Consider the following 20,825-nt stretch of genomic DNA (forward strand, 5'->3'; position numbering starts at 1 on the left):
GAGATAATTTTTGAAAATGTTTCAATGTATTTTGTTGTAATTGTATTTATTGCATGTTTTGAAAGCAGCGACAACGTTTCTTAAAATCTAGTTTAGTCCCATGCATTAAATGGAAGATGGAACTTTTTAATAGCTAGTCATAATTTGCGTTCACATACAGTATTTATCTTGTGTATATCAATTAATTTATTACATATATCAGCACATATATCGGATATCAGTCGATATATTGGATACCGGCCCATATATTGGATTTCGGCTTCTTTTTAACCCCAGTATTGGTATTGTTATCGGCCCCAAAATCCCATATCGGTTGGGCTCCAGTTTTTACACATGAACTATTTTTATCCACTGTTGATTACCTCAAAATACAAGTCAAATAGCACAACTTAGTCATTTGTATATCCACCTTGGTTAGGAAAACGTTGAGATAATCTGCTATAATACTTCCATTTTATGAATAAAACCAGCTGGAAAGGGGCTGCAATTTGCACAAATTAACAGTAATATCTGCTCTGTACTAGTGGCCTCATCCCAGCAATGCTCAACAAAATGTTCAGACTGGCTCATGTGGTGCCTCTGTGCCCTGAATGAGTCAACTGTCCAGTGAAATGGAAGAAAGTCAAAAGACACAAATACATGGTTGAATGGGGGCTTTTGGAATAGAAGAGGAGATATGACAAGACTGTTTTATGAGGACATTTATTTGCCATTGATTTTGTCTAGTTGTCTACATAATTAATGCATTCTTGCTCCTCTGCTCCAAAATCCACAATCATTTTAAGAGAACTGTAGTTTCACCAAGACCCATTTGTCAAGGTGTATCAAACACTGAGGAAGTGCAGTACAAATTTTAAAAGAAAATATAAAAGAAAATAAAAAAAATTAAAGGCTCATATAAAAGAGTAGAGCAAAAACTCTGCATTGAATTCTTATAAGAGTGCAACAAAAACACCAAAAACTGAAGGCAGCCCGTGGAACATAAAATGCAGAGACTAAAACAAGTTCATTTTCTGATCACCAATGTATCAAGCACCCTAACACCCTGAGATAAGTGGTTTCCCAGGGGGTTGGAGGAGTATCAATACATGATTTGGTTTGAAGACCGAGCCAGACAAGCAATCTTACTGTCACCATCAACTGGTGTTTCATTAAAAAATGTACAAAAATAGATGCACATTTTGATCTGTACTGTTCCCTTCACATCATTTACTTTCAGCAATTTCAGAAGATAATGCAGGTAGAGGACTCTGGCTCTGTAGTTTTTTCCTCATGTAGCGCTCAATCATCTGGTCAAACTCCTGAGCTTCTCTGAAATGAAAAAATTAAAGAACAGTCAGTGATCAAAATGAGCACCAAGAGTAGAAACAACCCTGTTGATAAGACCATTAACCGCTTACCGATCGCTCACACATCGTCCTTTTAGGTATTTTTCTTCTGCTTTTTTCACTGAGACATTATCCACTCCAGCTATGGCATAAATGATGGCCTACAGAGGGGGACAATTATCTCTCAATAGCTGCACAACATAAATCATGAACCATGTTGTTCTCAAACAATATTTGAAGACATGAACAAGTGTAGAAATTTGCCTTCACCTCAGGAAGTAGCACATCCAGGATGAAGGGTACACTCTCTGTGGACTTCACACCATCCAGACAAGGGCCATTGGCCACTGCTGTTGAATAGAGCTCATTCAGGTACCTGTAGACCTCCTCTAACTGCTGGTCATCTTCCAGGTATATGTTTACAACTCGTCTGCGATTGGCATTCAGGAAAGAGCGAAGCCATCTGGACTGCTGCTGCCCACAGATTACAGCCTGTGAGGAGAGAGATAAATGGGGAGTGGAGCAGTGCATCAGAGATGAGCAGGGGAGAATCTTACAGCAGATGTCTTGTTTCACTTAGTCTGATCAGCAGTGTAGGGGCGTGTCCTGAGGGGTGACCAAAGATGGCAGAGCATCCCTTTAAAATCTGTTGGCCTGCCCAAAAATGCTAAACAATGATTTGCTTTTTACTTTACTAGAGGTGGGATTTGTTTTAAAAACTGACTATCATAGATGTATATACAAAAATAGCGGTTTAAAACTCAATTGATGGTTATTTTAGTGAAGGAAAAAAAGATGGTATATGCTATTAATTGAGCCAAAGCCACTCCTGCCTTAGTCCTTGTGAAAATTGGACCACCAAGTCAAAAAAGTCTGTACATAAAAAACAGACATGATGAAAAGTTGGCTCTGGTATTTTTTCCAGCTACATACACTTGGGCACATGTATACATATTTTTAACAACTGGTCTATCCTTGGCTTTTAAATGTGTGGTATCTATACAGAAAAACAGCATTTTCATAAACTCAAAGTTGGAAAATTTTAAAGGCCAGGAGTTAAAACATCTAAATTATGACTGGAATCACTAAATAATCATCTTGTATGTGCTTTTATTTTATCAAAGCTTGAATAGTAAATTGGTTTATCTTGTTAGATCACATGGCTGTTAATGCAATAAACAATATTCTTTACAATGTAATTTCACATCCAACACTGCTATGGGTGAAGTCAGCTGATTTATAAAATGCATTAGCAATATACACATCATACTATAGTTGTAAATCAGACTCCTTTTATCATACCAGAAGTCGTTTTTCCACCATGCGCTGCTTTACGATAAAATGTACAAGTTTCTCATTTGCTCGGTTGTAGGCGGCATGACTCCGATCAGGTAGCACCCTCTTCGAACTCCTGGTGACCTCCTCCTGCTGTTCACAAAAGCTGTCCTCCTCATGATCATCATACAGGTCCAACACTGGATCAACAATGGTTAGTCTTTCTGAGGCAGCATGAGGGTACTTCCTCCTCACGGGATAGCCTGGAGCAGTTAAAGACATAAGGTAAAGAAGGGCACTAGTATAGGGGATACAGTCTTGAGTTCCAATTTCTTTCTCTTTATATCCAGTGGTGCCATGTCAATGGGGAATGAAACTTACTCATGTCATGAGCGAGGTACTCAATGAAGGAGCCAGAAAATGACCCACATGCTGTAACCAACAAAACATGGTTAGCATGTCTCATAACTAAGTGACATCAGAACAAGACTTCGAACAGTGTATAGCACAGGTAACCCGATCAAACTAGTACCTACCAATCCGTATCCTGTAGTCTGTTACAACATCCAGAGACCACTGAATAGCATCATTATACTTTTCTTTGGCTGTACACTACAACATAAGACACACAGACAGTTACTGTGACAGGTAATAAATAACACTTTGAGAGCTGAGTGTGCAACCTATGAGTAAGTCTTACCACCAGCTGGTCAGCCTCTTTACAGTCAAAGGGCTTCAGCGTTTTCAGAGGAACAGAAATCCTAAGAGAACACAAACATAAATACTTAAAAATACTTCCCCCGGGCAATCTAATGTAGAAAATTGGTAAGTAATAGTAGACTTCCAGCCAAGCCTTTCTTTTTCTTAGCGCTGCACTGTTTAAAGTCCAATCAGTAACACGAGAAGTGACTGTGTGTTGAGATCAATTACAAAGCTAAAACTGCCCTAAACAGTTAGACTGCAAAAAGACGCTGATATTTTTTGGTTCATTACATCTGCCTAAGGACTACATATTCATCTTTTTCCTGTAAGTTTCTTTTTTATGTAGCCTCACAGATGCTTTAATCTGGTTTACTAAAGAGGTATGAGCCTGTTGTCCAGATGAACAATATTATGACGCAGATTTTCAAATTGTGAAAATGCAAGATATGCCAAGACTGTGCACAAGAAAGTAACTTTTAAAATGCACATTTTTTTTTCCAACCAAGCTCAAACTAACTATTTCCAATGTCTCGGAGATCTTAGAACAGCTGAACAGTGACTGTTTTTTGTAACAAAGCATCCAGTACAGGGTTCCTCTTTTGATAATGTAGTTAGTAGTATGAGACATCTGTTTATGGAGATACAAAAAAAATCTCTTGAAGCTCTGCAGATAGGGCAGACCTGCATATGTTTGCTCCCCATGTAGATTGTTATTTCTACATGCACTAAAGGCTGCTGATACATGACCAATTTTAATTACATTACTGGTAATCAAACTACAGATGTATTATAACTAAAAAAATAAACACTCTCTATGGTTTAATCCAGGAACTTGGCTCTATTCGTCCACGGATCCTCTAAAAAATGTAGACTCCGTAAGCAGAAAAGGGACAAGACAGAGCTTTTTAAAAGTGTATCTGACATTACGCATGTCTTTTCACTCATTATAACTCCTTTTTGAAAACCCAAACAACTTAATTTCATCTCTGAGATTAAGAAGTGCGTGCGCAGAAACTTGAAGGCTAAGAGATCCTTACAGTCCATTAGGCTATAAATGTGTAGAGGTATTATAACAGCAGAGCAAGCAAGCAAGCAAGAGAGACATAAATACCCTCTCCTTGTTGTTATCGCTGGGTCATCGATGAACAGAATGCTTGCTTTCTTGTCCTTCTTGTTTACACTTTTTACCTAATGAGAAGAAAAAAAGAAGGGGATCAAACATAAAAGTTTTGATTAATCAACAAAGGATCATATTTTGGTTTGGACATTTTTGAAGTTTACATGGTATTTGATTTAATGACCTCCACAGATGTCATCAATCTATCTGTGTTTGATTCTGAAACAGCAAGCCAAATAATCAAACTTAGTCAGTTTATGTTATGACAAAAAGTGGTAATAATCTAAAAATGCAAGTGTTACAGTCACTGAGTAAACATTTTAAAATACACTTAATCAGACACATCAGGTTTGATAAGTTGATTATTTTGTGTGTATATGTAAAAACTTTTGTTATAAATCTTGTACTCTTGCATTCATATTTATCATTGAAACATGCCAACAGTGGTGATCTTTACAGGATTAACACTCACCAACGCAGGCCAGAATGGATGATTTCTAAATTTGTGCCACACAAACACGCCTTTTGTGATGGAGGGTGGCTCTGAGCGCAAAAGTAAAAGTCATACAATTAATATACAATGAGCATCCACAATGTAGTTCAATTGTAGCGGAGAGTATTAAGTCCCTGCTTTTTCATTTACTTTTATCCTCTTGAACCAAGAAACTTGGTAGTTCTTCCTCTTCATTACTTTCTTCTTCCTCCTGGACAGACAAAGTCAACAGCTGCTCCTCATGGTGACTCAGCTCTATTGATAGATCTGAAGACAGCAAGGATTCATCTATTTCTGAGGGTGTGGATGAGGAAGGAGGGAATGATGCAGCAAAAAAAAAATCTGATGAGATCACTTTAGTCTTATCTAAGTATGAGCCATTTCATCTAATTAGTGGCAAGTCTTGCAAATGTACATAAACAGAGTCTCGCAATTCTGCTGTTCTTTTTAACAAAAGATAGACACTACCTTTCTCTGCTTCATCAGACTCTTGAAGTTTAAATCTTGGTATTGAGTGAACAGATGATTTCGTGGTAATGTCCTTTGACAAAGTCCTTGCTTTGATTTTCCGAGGCATGCTCTGCCGTCGCTTGGCTGGTGGACTTAAAGCATTGGCATCAGTGCAGGTCTGCTCTTTTATTCGTCTTTTTCTCAGTTGGACGGGTTTGATGGCATTGTCCCCTCTTCTTCTAGTTCGAGGATGTGATTTGCTGCATGGGGAGTTAATCTCTGCCGTCTGCAGGGGAGCACAAGTAGAAGTATTAAAGTTTGTGACTGAAGTGCAAAACCCAAGCTGGAAAGAGTACAGGCTTGAAAGTCATAAATAAGATCTATGGATATCAACAAAATACAACACCTTCAACTCAGTGTTAAGTTCTGCGTGTTCCGACTCTGGCTGTTTGCCTCCCGCCGGAGACTTTGGGATGTCAGGCAAGATTCTGGAGGAGGAACGATGGACTGGTGTGGATGTCAGACAGGCTGATGGAGTCTGTCCTCTTTGCCTTGTTCTTTTTGGAGTATGTGGTCCAGGATTTGCGACCAAAGAATCACCAGGAACATCATTGGATTTGTCTTTGGCTTCAGATGGCACTGTGGCTGTGGTGGTACTCTTTGATGGTGTACTCTTAGCTTTCTCTTTTCCCTTTTTCTGACGTCCACCTATAAGATCACAAACTGTCATAATCCATCATGGATGATTCTAACATGACTTAGAGAAAACAACAGACAGTCTCTCCAAGGCACTGAAGCTTTAGCAAGATTCATGAAGTGAAGAAACAAGTTTGCATGTTGGGCAACCTTTCATTGTTGTCAAAGGTGGTCCTCTCTTCTTCTCTTTATTGGCCGGCGGAAGTCTTCAGGATTGACATTTATCAGGGCTTGGGACTTCATTTGGTGCTGCCCGGGCTAAAATGTCTGCAGAGAGAGATGGAAGGTAAGAAACTGGCGCCCAAACCACAGTCAACACATGCTTCTCAGAAATATCGAGCAGGACGTACAGCCATTTATAAGAAACTGAAAAAAAAAACGTGTTGCCGCGGAAATATTCCTGCATACTAAAGTGCTATCCTTCCCGTGAAGTTGTTAGTTTACTAATATGTAAGATCTATTCTAAAAAAAAAAACCCACAGCATTAACAGCTAGACAACACGCTACAGGGAGAACAACGCCAACGTGTTGCTCATGCAATACATTACAGCTAATCAATATGCCAACGATAGTAAACAAATGCACATACTGCACCATCGAGCAGTGACGAAAGTTGTTGGTAAGTCAGCAATGCTAACATTCTCCAGGCTACATGAACAAGCACACGACGTCAGGCAGGCTCCCAGCTTTCAGCAACGCTCCTAAATTGGCACAACAGTGTTGTCAAAAGTAACGTATCCAACGACACGTACAACCAAAAACACGAAAGTATATTTACAGCACATTAACTCCTCTGAAGCCCCCCAACTGCAAGATAGTCGTCTTCTTCTTCCTCAGGTAGTGTGGTTGCCATCCAGCGTTACAGTGTATTACTGCCACCTACAGTACATTTGGGAAACATCCACAGCGTTCACTTTTTTTCCACATTTTATTTTACAGCCTCATTCCATTATGGAGTAAATTCATGTTTCCTCAAATTCAACTTACAAAACCCCATGACAGTGTGAGAAACTTTGATTTTTTTTTTTTGCAAATTTATTAGAAAAAAAAAACGAAACCAAAACAAAACGAATCAAAACAAAATAATAATAAAAAATGCATGAACACAAGGATTCAAAGCCTTTGTTCAGTATTTTGTTGATGCAGCTTTTGCATTAGTTACAGCCTCAAGTCTTTTTGAATATAATGCCACAAGCTTGGCACACCTATCTGTGGGCAGTTTGGCCCATCCTTTTTTGCAGCATCTCTCATGCTCCATCAGGGTGGATGGGGAGCATCAGTGCACAGTAGGGCTGGGACAATATGGTTTTCTCTCGATTTGATTCTTTTATGATTTATGGGGTCTAAAATTTAGAACTTAAATTTGAGAAAAACAAAAAGATTTCTTAACAACAACAACAACAACAACAACAACAACAACAACAACAACAACAACAACAAAAATAACAATAATCATCATTTTTTTAAATCATCAAACCAAAAAAAAATCATAATTTAAATGATCAGACCAAAAATCCTGATTTCAAATTTCTAAACAAAAAATCATGCTCAACAAACTGCTTTTCCCATAACACATCATTGTGCTTGAATTATTATTAAATAAAATCAAGTTTCCATTTGAATCAGAACCTTAAAAACAACACATTAACCATAGAATGTGTGTTGCATTCTCTCATAGTCTGATTAAACCACACCTCTGAATGGCTTGAGCAATAACTCAAACTGACCAATGGAGGGCACTGTGCAACTACTGATAAACTGCTGTGCTTCAACGCTCAACACTTGTCTCAATGCAAAAATATTTGCTATAGGTGGGCATTGCAAGTAAATGTTTATTGTTTCCTTTTTATAATGTGTTGGCTCTTAATTGTATACTCGAATAAACATAGGTTTACTTAAATGTCAAATGTGTAACTGCCTTCTCAGATTTCTCCAAACTGCTTGGAATAAGATAGGTATTGGGATGAAGTGAATACTCTTTTGTATTTGATAAATTTGTCTTATTGTTTGTACCACAAATACTAGACTGGGATAAAAAAAAATCGTGTGTTTGAAATTATTGTCAAATGTAGGTGTTTGATTTTGTTTTTCAACTTGCAAAAACAAAGAGCATGCATATAACCATGTATCCAAAACAGTAACCCTTAAAGATAAGCCCCTTAAGAGTCCCCATTTGTGTTAGGACAGAGTCAAACAGTGTCACATTAACCTACATGTAAGGCAGCAATGACGCATCTAGTTGCCTGCAGATTTCCTCAGGCAACAGTCCACCTGCCTTGCAGCTTGGACCACTAAATCCATATTGGCCTCTCTGGCATTGGCGCGTGTGGCTGAGGGACCGGTGGCTCCGCCCTCATCCAGATGTGCGCCTCTCTCTCCGGTCTCCACAGTCCTCTGCTGGCGTCAGCAGAGTGCGGAGCCTCGGGGAGTCAACAGGAGGGTACGGAGAGAAACACTCATAGTAGATAACAAGGACGAAGTGGCTCCGGTTGAACAGTCCAAATCTTACTCGTGTAATGGAGTCTTGATTTTTGTCGGTAGTTCACTAGGCGGAGTTTGGATTTTGTTTTTTGTGCCACCTGTCCAGCCTGAGACGCAGGGCTGATGGAGAGAGGCAGGGCTGAGTGCGCTGGCAGTTGAGAGGCAGCTTTATTACACGCAGAGAGAACTCTGCTGTGGGGGAGCGGTCTGATTTGGGGATCTGCGACCTGTGCAGCCAGTGATAGCTATAAAGAGGAGCTTGGAGGGAAAGAGAAAAAAGAAGAGAGAACATCACCCAGGATTCTGCCCTATTTAATCGACGGAATTGGGATGTAACCGGTGCCCACATGCTTTTGGAAGTGGCATGTGATTGCCTCCACATTAAGAAGAGCAAACTACAGACGCGTGTGGTTAATTGAAATCGATCAAGAGGTCTCTTTTTGGATGTAAAGCCGCAGCAGAGGTTTTTTCTCCTCTCCTTTCCCCCTTCCTCCTCCTCCTCCTCCTCCTCCTCCTCTTCATCTCACCTGCAACATGACTTCACTGTCGGGGACCAAGGAGAGGTCTGTGAGCAGCCGGAGCAGAAAATATGGGGTAGGTTCGATGCCAGCAGCCAGAGGAGGAGTGGACACACCTCTGATAAGCATGAAACTTACCCATTCAGTGATGCATGCTCTTCATATCACACAGCCTCACATTCTGATAGGACACTGTAGTTTGCTCTGGGTATAAACACTGCCCATGCTGTTGATTGATTGCTTTGTGAAGATCAAATTTCTCACATCACTGCTTATGGTGTCACAACAGCAGCATGCATCTTCACTGATAGGTCTCCCACATCTCTTAATTATCACTCAGTGAAGACCAAACAGCTAAATCTGGTCTCTTTCTCTCACACCTGTGTCACTGCCTGCCTTCTACTGCCTAATTAGTGTTAATTTATAACACAGGGTTGGCTCACATTATACCCGCCTCTGCTCTTGGACATGATTGAGCACCTACAGGATCACCTCTTCTCATATAGTTCCCTTATTAAAGCCTTGGTGAGGAATTGCACAGACTACTGTGCTTTGCCTCTTCAGCCAGCTCCACGTCAGTGCGTCTGCTCTTTCTGACTGGATTCATCCAGCTGCATGAAAGTCTTGTTTTGAACTCACTGCGGCTCATTTGAAGTCTTCACATGACTGTGCAATCAGGGAAAACGATCTCCACTTGTAATCTGAGTTAATGATTTTGATTAGTAAGGAAAAACTGGGATACAACATACAATATAAAACTAAATTTTGTACGTTTCTAATCCTTACTAATTCTATTGTTTATTATTCTGTATCATATTGAATCGTACTGTATGGTGAAGTGTTTAAAAATGCTCTGTGTTTTTATTGGTTGTCTGTACTTGATAGCTTGTAGTCTGAAAGTTAAAGGTGTTTTCATCTTTTTAGTTCTTGAAATGCAGGTTTAACCCACACATTGAAGCTGTTGAAGCTGTTAGCCTGGTCATTCTGTGCAGTCAGACTTATTTTTGAGACTCATTTTTTTGCAAATTAAAAAAAAAGGTAAGGAAGCATGAACGCACTGAATCCACAAAATGCTAATTGGGCAGCTCTGTGGCAGGGTCAGCTGTCGCTCAGATGGAAGGTTGGCGATTTAATATCTCTCGCAGTCACTTGTCCAAATGTACTTAGATGAGAAACAGAACTCAAAAGTTTTGGAAATACAATAAGTTCTTCCAGTAAAAAGAGGAAGGTTGTAGCTATTGAAACAGTACAGGCTGATGTTATTGAACAAATTTCACTTTTTTGTTGAATAGCTCCAATGATGGTATGTGTGCTGGTTCAAAATTATTTGTTTCTGTCTCCTTTCTTTTGTTTTAGTCCCAAAAGTGCCAAAGCTCTGGGGCATAAGCCTCTATAATGGATATTATTAATGCGTCTGAATGTCTGGGTGTGAAATATGTGCTGTAAAAAAGGCTTATTTGCCATATTTCCTTTCTTTTCACAGGTGCCTGACACTTCTCCAACCAAATCGGCCTCCTTCTTCCCAGACACATGGTACAGAAAGGCGTACGAGGAAACCAATCGCTCCAACATGCGCCCCGCCCCAGAGGGGGCTGGCTCCATGCCGAGCTCTACAGGCACCCCTTCCCCAGGCTCAGGAATCTCCTCCCCAGGGTCCTTCTCAGGATCCCCAGGAACCATCTCTCCAGGGATAGGAACAGGATCACCCGGGTCTCTGGGTGGCTCTCCTGGGTTTGGGACCGGATCTCCAGCGTCGGGCAGTGGAAGCTCTCCAGGCAGTGAGAGGGGGATTTGGTGTGAGAACTGCAATGCTAGGCTGACGGAGCTGAAAAGACAGGCTCTGAAGCTGCTCATCCCTGGACCATACTCCAGCAAGGTAACACCATTAGTGTCTGTTTGGTCCTCCTGAGCTGTGATGTGTATTAATGAATGTGTGAGTCCTGTTTCATTTGATTTGAACTACCTGTTGTAACACCACGCGGTCAGCTGGTTATGCTAAGCACATCAGCCTCCAAAAATAACCTGTTATTTCATTAACTGTGGCATTTAGACAGTGACACTTCGTAGCTCATAAAGGATAGTGCCTCTAATTATCGCCTTGTTTGAGGTTATTGTTCTCATAAATCATGAAGATGCTTTCATACGGCCAACCCTCATTTGACCATCTGTGCAAAGAGTAGAGAGCAAAAAGCCCTGGGGACTGCTGATGATTATTGTGTCTGAAGTCATTTTCTATTACCACTGGAGAAAAAAACACAAACCCTGAAACAACACATGATGAAGACACGTTTCCACTGTCCTTGATTGATCATATGAACAAAATTTATGAGTTCACGTTGTTCTGTATTGTTTTTATCATTTGGAGGAGAGTAGAAAGACGGATTGCTGCAGGATATTGACCCTTTACATGAATCTATAGCCACTGATGCTTTTGAATAATTGTTTTGAAAGGAGATTTTTTTGTTTCTCTATACAATCAATTTTAATTCCATCAGAATAATGATTCTGAAGCAACAGATAATGAGCTCCAGAGTGATGTGAGTTGATTTATGATGTAGTATGACATCATATCCTTTAAGACCTTTGGCAGCACACATATGAATGAGTGTGAAAATGTACTAAATAATGTTAGAACAACAGCAGGCTGTGCTGTTCTGCTTGGGTCAGATAGATATTATCTTAAAGAGTGGAGTAGATTTAGGCTTTCACAGTGGTTCGGCTGTCAGAAACAATGAAGTAATTATGCATGTAGAGAGCATGAAGTAAAAAGAAAGAAGTCTTCTTAACAGGGCTTTGACTCTGCATCATTTCCAAACATGTTGCCTCTGGGTTCAATGATCTCCTGCTGCAGTTGGCTGGATTTTAGTTATGTGTACAGTGGAGCCACACATCAGACTTTGAGTTAATTGGTAACAAATAAGCCCACATTATGCAGCATGGGGCTAATAAAGTGCATTCAGCCAGAGGGAGTCGGATAGAGACCGACAGTCGGACAGAGGACTTGTTGTACAGTCCGTAACGCAGGGACTGAGGGAATGACTGCGGGGTCTCATTAAACCACAAACATGACAGTTGGAAATTGTTAGCAACAGTGGGGGTTAATGGGGATGGTCGGTGGGCAGACCACTAATTAACATGTTAGTTGTGAGGTCGTAGAGGCTGATTAGAGCTCCAACATTGTGGTTAACTTTACTGCACTGTGGATTAAGCACAGAGGCGTAACATAAAGTAGCATAATTGGTGTTGTTTACATTTGGTTTCTTGTGTAGCTGCACACACCACATGGAAGCAGGCTTAAAAATAACAAAGACCACAACACTATGGTATGCACAGTAGAACAGTTGTGGGGTTTTCAAGAACGAAAATTTCTCCCTTGGCTCGATTATTTTGACTGAGTCTGCAGAGCTCTTGTCTTTGTGTGCTTGGCAGATTCAAAGCAAATGAGAGTGGACCTTTGCAGGGGAAGTGGGAGTGGAAAATCAGAAAAAACTGTGTACCTAAGTGTGTACTATGCCATACAGATTGAATATTTTCATGTTGATTTACAGTCAGATGAGTGACCTTGGGCCGCATGTTGTGTGGTCCTTGTGAGATTATCCTCCACAGTTCTTTCATCCTATGAGGCCTCTGAGCATACTGACTCACGATCATTCAACAGATCCATACATAAGGGTGTCTATAAATTAAGTGCATGGCAACTATGATAAGCTGAATAAGTAACAGTGATTCTGAATGTACCTGATGGTGTTGGATAGATGGTGTGATAAAACCTCAATTAAAGTTCATCACCTGGCTAAATCTCAATATTATCAAAAGGAAAATTGCCAGTTTTGGGACCATACCTGCTACTTCTTTCAGTCATTCGAGATCCATTTTCTAAGATGACTCCTGAAGAAAAAACATTTAAAGAGATATTTTTATCAGAGCCTTGCTGGGTTGCCATGATTTTATGCTGTTGGAAAGTGAGCAGCTGCGTTGAATCAAATTCAGCACTGCTCAGTGTGGTCATTATCCAACAATCACACAGTGTTCTACAGCCTTTTTAGCTGCCCAGGATTTCCTGGCTGTTTTTCTGTCCCTGAGGTTTCTTCCTCCTGCTCTGCTTATGAGACTGAGCTGACCTGTGCAGGTGGTTTGTGTCGAGGAAAAGCTCAACTCATGTCCTCGGTGAAGCAGTGTGACCCAATATCTGTCTGCCTTGCTAAATGTGCCAGAGCAGCACTAAAAATGTGTGTGTGTTCGTGCGCGTGTGTGTGTGTGTGTGCCCCCGTCCCTCCATGGTGTGTCAGCAAGAGGACCCATGTTATACCCACGGGAGACTGGGACACATGTGACCCCTCACAGCTAGAATTCCAAACACACATCACCAGCTGATATGTGTCTCTAACACACACAAATACATAAATGCAAGAATGTACACGCAGGTATCTTTTCACACACACACACACACATTTCTAACCATGTGACCCCACCTCATACTCTGGATGTAAATATATGATATGTCATACCCACCTATCTCACACACACACACACACACACACACACACACACACACACACACACACACACACACACACACACACACACACACACACACACACACATACACACACACACACACACACACACACACACACACACACACACACACACACACACATTTCCACAGAAGATTCATTAATGCTATGCAAATGTTGACCTTCACATTTCTAAGCATTGAATATTTAACTGTTGGAATCTCAGTAGTTCAGTGTGTGTGTGTGTCTTTGAAGCATTTAACATGTAACCTGTCCAAGCCAACAGGCATGTGTTAGTGTAAGCCCAGCATGAAAATCTATGTTTTGTTTTAGTGTTTTTTATGATATTTGTAATAGGATTTAACTTGCTCTTTATTCATTAGTTTCATCAATCAAATATTCAAGAATAGTCTGCCCTCTAGTGGCTGTCAGTGTTACAGATGACGTAAATGCACAATGACAGATAAAGTTATTTATCTAAGACATAAAAGATGCTGATATTTGTACCATCCATCCATCCATCCATACATACATACATACATACATACATACATACATACATACATACATACATCTCTTCTCCTCAAGTTGTATTTTAAGCAAATTGACCTAGACATTCTTTAGCTCCAGCTCTCCAGCTCCTTCTGAGGGATCCTGAGGCAATCCCAGACCATGTGGGACGTATAGTCCCACCAGCAACCTCTTGGTTTGCTTACCCCTAGGTGGAGGACACCTTTTGGAGATCAATAGCTCAACTTCAAGCTCCTTTTTGGATGTCCAAGCTCCTCTGACCCTATTTCTAAGGCTGAGCCCAGGCCCCCTTTGGAAGGAAACTTATTTCAGCCACTTGCTTCTGCAAATCCATTTTTAACCAGAACCCATAGCTCATGACCATGAATGAGGGTTGGAGTGGTACATTAAAAGCTTCACTTTACAGTTTGTGGTAAAACACACAGATTACTGCTGCCACAGCACTAATCTACCTGCCAATCTCATGATCCATTTTATTCCTTACTCATTCGTATGAAGCAGTGATACTGAAACTATCTATGTTTCTGGAAGTAAACTGGATCAGTTTAGGGTCATGTCATCAATATACCTTTATTACTACAGATACTGGGAGGGAAAGAAACAGGGAGTCACAGAGCAACAAGTCATATTGTCAGGGGATATGCTGGGCAAAAGAGAGCACTGTTCAGGGGATTTAAATGTACAGAGTAGGTATTCAGGTTTAGATGCACACACACACACACACACACACACACACACACACACACACACACACACACACACACACACACACACACACACACGCACACGCACTCACACAAAATGCACACAGCACTAAAAGCACATCTGGTCACACATCTGCATTCACTTAAGGCCTCTGTCCCTCTTCTTCTGCTGTGTGTGTGTGTATATGTGTATATGTGCATCAGTCTGTGTATGTGTATTCATGTCTTACATCCACGCCCACATCGGAGATGGATGCTGGGTGATCTGTTCTGGGACTGGTCCAGTTCAGCTCAGGAAAGTGGGTCACTCTGTATATGTGTGTGTGTGTGTGTGTGTGTGTGTGTGTGTGTGTGTGTGTGTGTGTGTTCAGTCAACAGTCAAGTGTCTGTTTCACATCAGCTGAAAGTCAAAGCCATGTATGTTTATAAAGTGAAACGTACACAGTTTCACTTCAGACATCCAAAGGGAACCAAAAAAGGACATGCTCGTGAACACACTCTCTCCCTGAGGACCCCTTACCAGTATCTGGAGATTTATTGAGATTTCTTTCATCTGCACTTTCCTCTTGATTTCTGTGATATACAGGGCACTGAGGATATGTGTTTTCTCTGAGTCATACATTTACTCTCAACGTATTTATATCAACAGACTGATGGATGCTTGGATTCAGATTAAACAGCTGCTGGCTGGCAGAATTTTAGCTTTTTTTTTTTTTTTCAATTTCCTGCCATGAAACATGCTGCAGCATATAAAGGCTGTTCTGTCATAGGTAAAATCATACATCTATCCAGATGTACTTTTCTTTTTTTCCTGCTCAACCAAACAAGCAGTTGTATCTAATTCAGTCTCTTAACATTCAGGTTTTTCATGCCTGTAATCAGCATTATTGACTTACCACCCTGTGGATGAAGTCTTCAAACACACTTACCTGATCAGAAACCACAGAAAACAGAACAAGAAGGTTCTTGGTACAAATCTCATTTGGGGTGTTTTCTGTTTGGAGTTTGCACGTCTTTCCACAGTCTCCTCATATGTGCGTTGGTTCCTTTGCTCCTTCTTTTCTTTCTCCTTGCTCATTAGATAAATTGGTTACTCTGTAATGCCTGAAGGTATGGGTGTGAGCATGTCTGGTAGTTTGTTTCTGCGTGTTTGCTTCTGTGTGATTGGCTGGTGTTGACCTGTCCAGGTTGGACCTTTTCTTCTCACATTATAGCGGCTGGAATTGGCCCTAACCCCCAATGACCCTGAACACCCCTAAGATAAGTGAGAAGTGTAGAAGTGTCAGGGTTCAGATTAACCCAAATGTGATTAGGAATGGATGTTAGATGTCAGTCAACCTGTAATTATCTGCGAACGTTGCGAGGGTTTCTGCTGTGTACATACATCATGAATAGGCCAACTAAATTTTACAGAAGCTTTTCTTTTTAAATACTAATTGAAAATGGTGATAGTGGTTGAAAACAGTTTTTTGACTTTGCATAGAGCCCAGTCTACAGAAGAACAGTCCTAGTTGTGTTCAGACAAAAAAAGGATTTGTATTATGTCATTATAAGTTGGCCATACTTGGGTTTTGGACAGTTTAACAGCCCAAGCTGTTATATTAATGCATACATGTAGAATCAAAGGGGATCAAAACATCAACCTGCTTCATATGTAACTTGTAAAGTGAAGTTTAACAGGACTTATAATGAGGGATAGACCGATTATCAGTTGGGCTAATTATCGGTGCCAATATCAGTCATTTTGAGGCATCAGCCTTTTTTTTCAAAAATCCAACAGCCAATTAGAAACAATTTAACAACAATTTAAAACTGTGTTATTTTGGATTAGATGCAGCCACGCCTCTCTGTCTGCACTCACTACTTTGTCTCACCCACAATACCATACCTTATGTACCTTAAGGAAAAGATGAATTAATAATAAAATTACAATTGAGTTACATTGAAATTTTCGAAAATTTTGTTTACTGTATAAAACCTTAGTTTTTTTTTTTCTAAAGTCAAGTCTTCATTTAACTTTATAAGAAAGATAAGACGTTTAAAGAAAGTTAAGGGCCGGAGTTTGTATTATTCAAAACTTTATTGCCAATAATATAATATATCTCTACAGACAACAGCAAACTGCCTGGTGCTGATGAGCTGAAAGTATTAATGCCTTTTTATTTTAATAAATTTGACTTTAAAGTATAACTTCATTAGATGCTTGTTCCTAATTTAAGCTTTAGTGGCTGTTGACTGCTCTTCTGATCTGTCCCTTCAAAACAGCACACGTGCTAACCATAGCTTAAAATGATGATGTATTTCCTCATATATAACCTAAGACTTTATCCTCCTTATACTCAAACTTTGTTTTCCTAATGTCATAACTTCATCCTCATTATGATGTGACTTTATTCTCAAAATCTTAATTTTTTGAAATATTTTTGTTCTGTGGCCCTAATCTTACATCACAGCTCCTACATAGTGAGTTGAAATATATATTACAAGTGCTTTACAAAACATGCACATCCCTTTTCTGTGATCCAGATAAGTTAGACCCTGTCAGGGACCATACTCCAGAATACTCCACCAGCACAAAAAGCCTTGAACCTGAACATCAGGATAAGAGACACAACAGAAGAGCTTACGGTCTGTTAGCTGAACCAGGCGCTTCTCCAACCCACATAAATGAGCTTAACACTCTTGTGGGTGTAATCAATTTGACTTATCCCGGTCACTGAGTAATTTTCACCCAAAGCCGGTCATTTGTCTGCAATTAGTCCACTTATCAGATCACATAGTGAAGTATAGTCGCTCTGTGCTCAGTCCTCAGAGGGATGTATTTCCGGACAGAGGTAGCTAGCAATCCTGAAATAACCAAATCCCACAACACAACAGGAACAGGCCTATGGTAACCACGGCAGCTGTTGTTGCCACGGCAGCGACATGTGACAGATGTGAGCTGCATACATATCTCCATCAGCGTTAATGGGCTTCTCATAGCTGTGTGCGCACTGGTGAGAGGGTGAAAATATGTGAGGCTCTTGTGAATAATAGCTGGTGTTAGTGTGTGTGTGTGTGTGTGTGTGTGTGTGTGTGTGTGTGTGTGTGTGTGTGTGTGTGTGTGTGTGTGTGTGTGTGTGTGTGTGTGTGTGTGTGTGTGTGTGTGTTTTTGGTAAGAGAGATGATATACAGCCAGTGTGATAGTGCATGCACGTGTTTGTGTGAGTGCTGAGGAGGTGCAATAATGCCCTCCTGATGCCTTTCAGGTGTGACAGACATTACCATATAAAGAGGTGGCTTCATCAATAACTGCAAGACACTGTGGATGGATGGGTATGTGTGTGTGTGTGTGTGTGTGTGTGTGTGTGTGTGTGTGTGTGTGTGTGTGTGTGTGTGTATGTGTGTGTGTGTAAAGTCGGGGATGCTATGCTGATGCAAGCTAAATTGAAGAGCTTCTCATGGCTTTTACTTCAGTTTGACCCTCCCCCAGGCACACACTCACGCACTCACACACACCATCTCAGAATCAGGTATTAAACCATTTACTTCAGGTTATTAGTCATAAACAAGCTGATAAGTAGTTGAATAAAGTATTTATGCTATAAAAAATGAAAAAGGAACGCATGATTAGTGTGATATACCCTTGGTTTAGTGTCTGTCAGAGTCATATGATAATGATGAGCTGGCTAAAGAAACTGGCAGAGCCTCTTCACGCTGCAGATGGGCCGACATGGAAGTGTGATAATAAGATCTCAGAACAGCAAAGAGCAGTGATGAACAGGTGGTTAGTTTTATCTTAATTGGACGTCTCTTGAAGGAAAAATGTATGTATGTAATGTAATTTAGAGATGGGTACCTTTCACATTTAAAACGATACGGTACTGATGCACGGTAGGCAATCAGTGCTATCAATTTTTGGTTCTTTTGTGTGTTCACATGGTAATAAATATTAATTTCTGTGATGATAAAATTTCAAAGTTTGCAATATGTGAATCTGCTATGCTGTGTTCATGTTCAGCATGGAAAATCACCTACTCTTTTACTTCCTTACAGTCACAAGGATGTGTTTGGGTACCCAAACATGGTACTGTTTGAATCTATGTGAACTGGTACTCGGTACTATAGACAGAATTCAGTTGGGACCTGTAAAAGTACCTAATTTGGTACCCATCCCTAACTGTAATTAATAAAGGGCTTTTGTGCATTTGCTCTTCAGAGCACCAGCAGGTTTGAAATGAAATCGGACTATGTGCATCTCTTGCAAACTACTGTCCTTCTCTCTTTAAATAGAGGGCTGATAAAACATACTGAATGAAATCAATCCCACAGCATCTAAATCTAAACACAACGATTTCACGCAAACTCCTTTTACACATTTTTATCACTTTTCTGTTTCGTGGTCGCAGGGGTTAAAAGGCGTTTATCCCAGCTGTTATTGGGAACATTGCAGGGTAAACCCTGGGCAGGTTTTCAGCCTATTATAGGGCTTACATGTAGAGATGCTCACACCTATGGGCAGTTTAGAGTGACCCACCAACCTGACTACCATTACTTTGAACTATCAAACTTGAAACTACATCAGTCTGTAAATCTGAACACATATGCACAGATAAAGACAAATGACATCCAATACAAGAGACATAGAATAAAGAAAGAAAAAAAAGAAGAAGGCAAGAATGAGGAACAGGGGGACTTCATTACAGTGTTGCCAGTCTTTTGTAATAATGATATCATTGTCATCACAGACACTGACCCAGAGCATTGAGACTTAATTATAACATCCATCCCAGCCAGGAGACTGCCAATGTGTGTGTGACCTGCCTGTCTGTTCAGAGCCAGCAAAGCTGAAAAAATAAAGAAGAGCAGATGATGATTTTAAGTTTGCTACAGTGCATTTATTAAAACATTAACCATGAATTCCTCAGTAACAGATCCAGCAGATAGATGTGCAGAGCGGAAAGTGTTTGCTCGGTTGTTGCCATTACCAGATTGCTTTTTCTGACTCTTGAACTGCATTCATCCTGTTCCTGCACACAGAGAGCACATTTGTGTAACAGGCAAATCACATGCATGGGTGAGCACACACTGGTGCATTACACTGAATACTCACACCAGGGCCTCATGAGGTCAATATAAATACACACACTCAAATTAAAAACACTCGGAGCACACAAACACTGCTGCACGATGGTGAAAAGTGTTACACCTGCTGCCATGAGGGCCATGGCTACCATGGCAACTGCCTCCCCATCTCTTCCCCAACACAGAAATAAGTTAAGAAAAATATGCAGGATTTCTGCCTCTGGCTCCTCCTGTCTACAGTATTATCACTTGTTTCTGCTTGAATATATGAGTTACTGCACTGTACATGTTCTTTTGATAGGTTGTGTACCTAAATATTTGCCTGTGTGTATGTTTTCTTCTTATGACTTGCTATCAAGCCGTCTACCTGTCACTCAGTCCGTTCAAGTTAAATGTGCGTGTTGAGACAGTTTTCCTTCCCTGCGTGTTTTCCTCTGACTTTTGAAAGTTTTTGAAAACCAAAGCTGGGATAAAAAGTGAAAATGTCGCTGCGTTCCAGTAGCCGCAGGTGTTATCTGTGGCACTGTGAAGTCTGTCTTGCCTGAGCCGTTTTATTTGAAGACCTGCTAACCAAGTCTTTAACATTAGCCAAGCGGCTGTCACAAGCTGAAATATCACACTGAGGCATGTGCATGCACTCACGCAAACACACCTCACACACACGCTGGCACTGTCACAGGCTATCACGTAGTCAGATATAACACATCTATCTTCAGCATCTCACACCGGGGAACATCTCATCGGGCTGAGGTGTGAGTGACAGGGATGACGTGTTCGTGTGCGTGTGTGTCTGTTTGGATGTCTCAACTTTATCTTTGGAACTAATTTAAGTTTTGACTGTTGAAGTGTAAGAGCTGCTTCAAAGTGTGTGCATGTTGGTAAATCTTTTAGCATCAGGTTTTTAGGGTAACATTAGAGCATCAAAACACTACACATATGCATATGGTGG

The 20,825-nt window shown here is 40.5% G+C and overlaps 2 protein-coding genes across 7 annotated transcripts in view; one reads left to right on the forward strand and one right to left on the reverse strand.

Moving 5' to 3' along the window:
- Positions 1–693: 693 nt before the first annotated feature.
- Positions 694–6,928, reverse strand: LOC141788363 (PWWP domain-containing DNA repair factor 3B-like). Of its 5 annotated transcripts, none has more exons than XM_074667297.1 (15): positions 6,845–6,928; positions 6,651–6,762; positions 6,212–6,328; positions 5,772–6,073; positions 5,384–5,651; positions 5,066–5,209; positions 4,895–4,965; positions 4,417–4,493; positions 3,304–3,364; positions 3,140–3,215; positions 2,985–3,035; positions 2,631–2,866; positions 1,599–1,820; positions 1,401–1,489; positions 694–1,311 (listed from the first exon to the last, which is right to left on the reverse strand). In XM_074667297.1, exons 3-15 carry the CDS (start codon positions 6,216–6,218, stop codon positions 1,206–1,208), a joined length of 1,710 nt encoding a protein of 569 aa, XP_074523398.1. In that variant the 5' UTR covers positions 6,219–6,328; positions 6,651–6,762; positions 6,845–6,928; the 3' UTR covers positions 694–1,205. The 5 variants fall into 5 exon arrangements, with proteins under 5 accessions (XP_074523398.1, XP_074523397.1, XP_074523399.1 ...); XM_074667296.1 differs by having other exon boundaries at positions 6,840–6,927; XM_074667298.1 differs by having other exon boundaries at positions 6,656–6,925.
- A 1,426-nt stretch (positions 6,929–8,354) lies between these two features.
- kif26ba (kinesin family member 26Ba) overlaps positions 8,355–20,825 on the forward strand; it is a 122,405-nt gene continuing 109,934 nt past the window's right edge. The window contains exons 1-2 of one of the 2 annotated variants that reach the window (XM_074666177.1): positions 8,355–9,136; positions 10,544–10,936. In XM_074666177.1, the coding sequence (XP_074522278.1) occupies positions 9,077–9,136; positions 10,544–10,936 (453 nt within the window). In that variant the 5' untranslated portion in view covers positions 8,355–9,076. The remainder of the gene's footprint in view (positions 9,137–10,543; positions 10,937–20,825) is intronic. The other variant, XM_074666176.1, reaches the window with a different exon arrangement.

This window comes from Halichoeres trimaculatus, unplaced genomic scaffold (genome assembly GCF_033239565.1).
Source record: "Halichoeres trimaculatus isolate MK-OKI-2021-1 unplaced genomic scaffold, fHalTri1.1 fHalTri1_scaffold_3, whole genome shotgun sequence".
Taxonomy (NCBI): domain Eukaryota; kingdom Metazoa; phylum Chordata; class Actinopteri; order Labriformes; family Labridae; genus Halichoeres; species Halichoeres trimaculatus.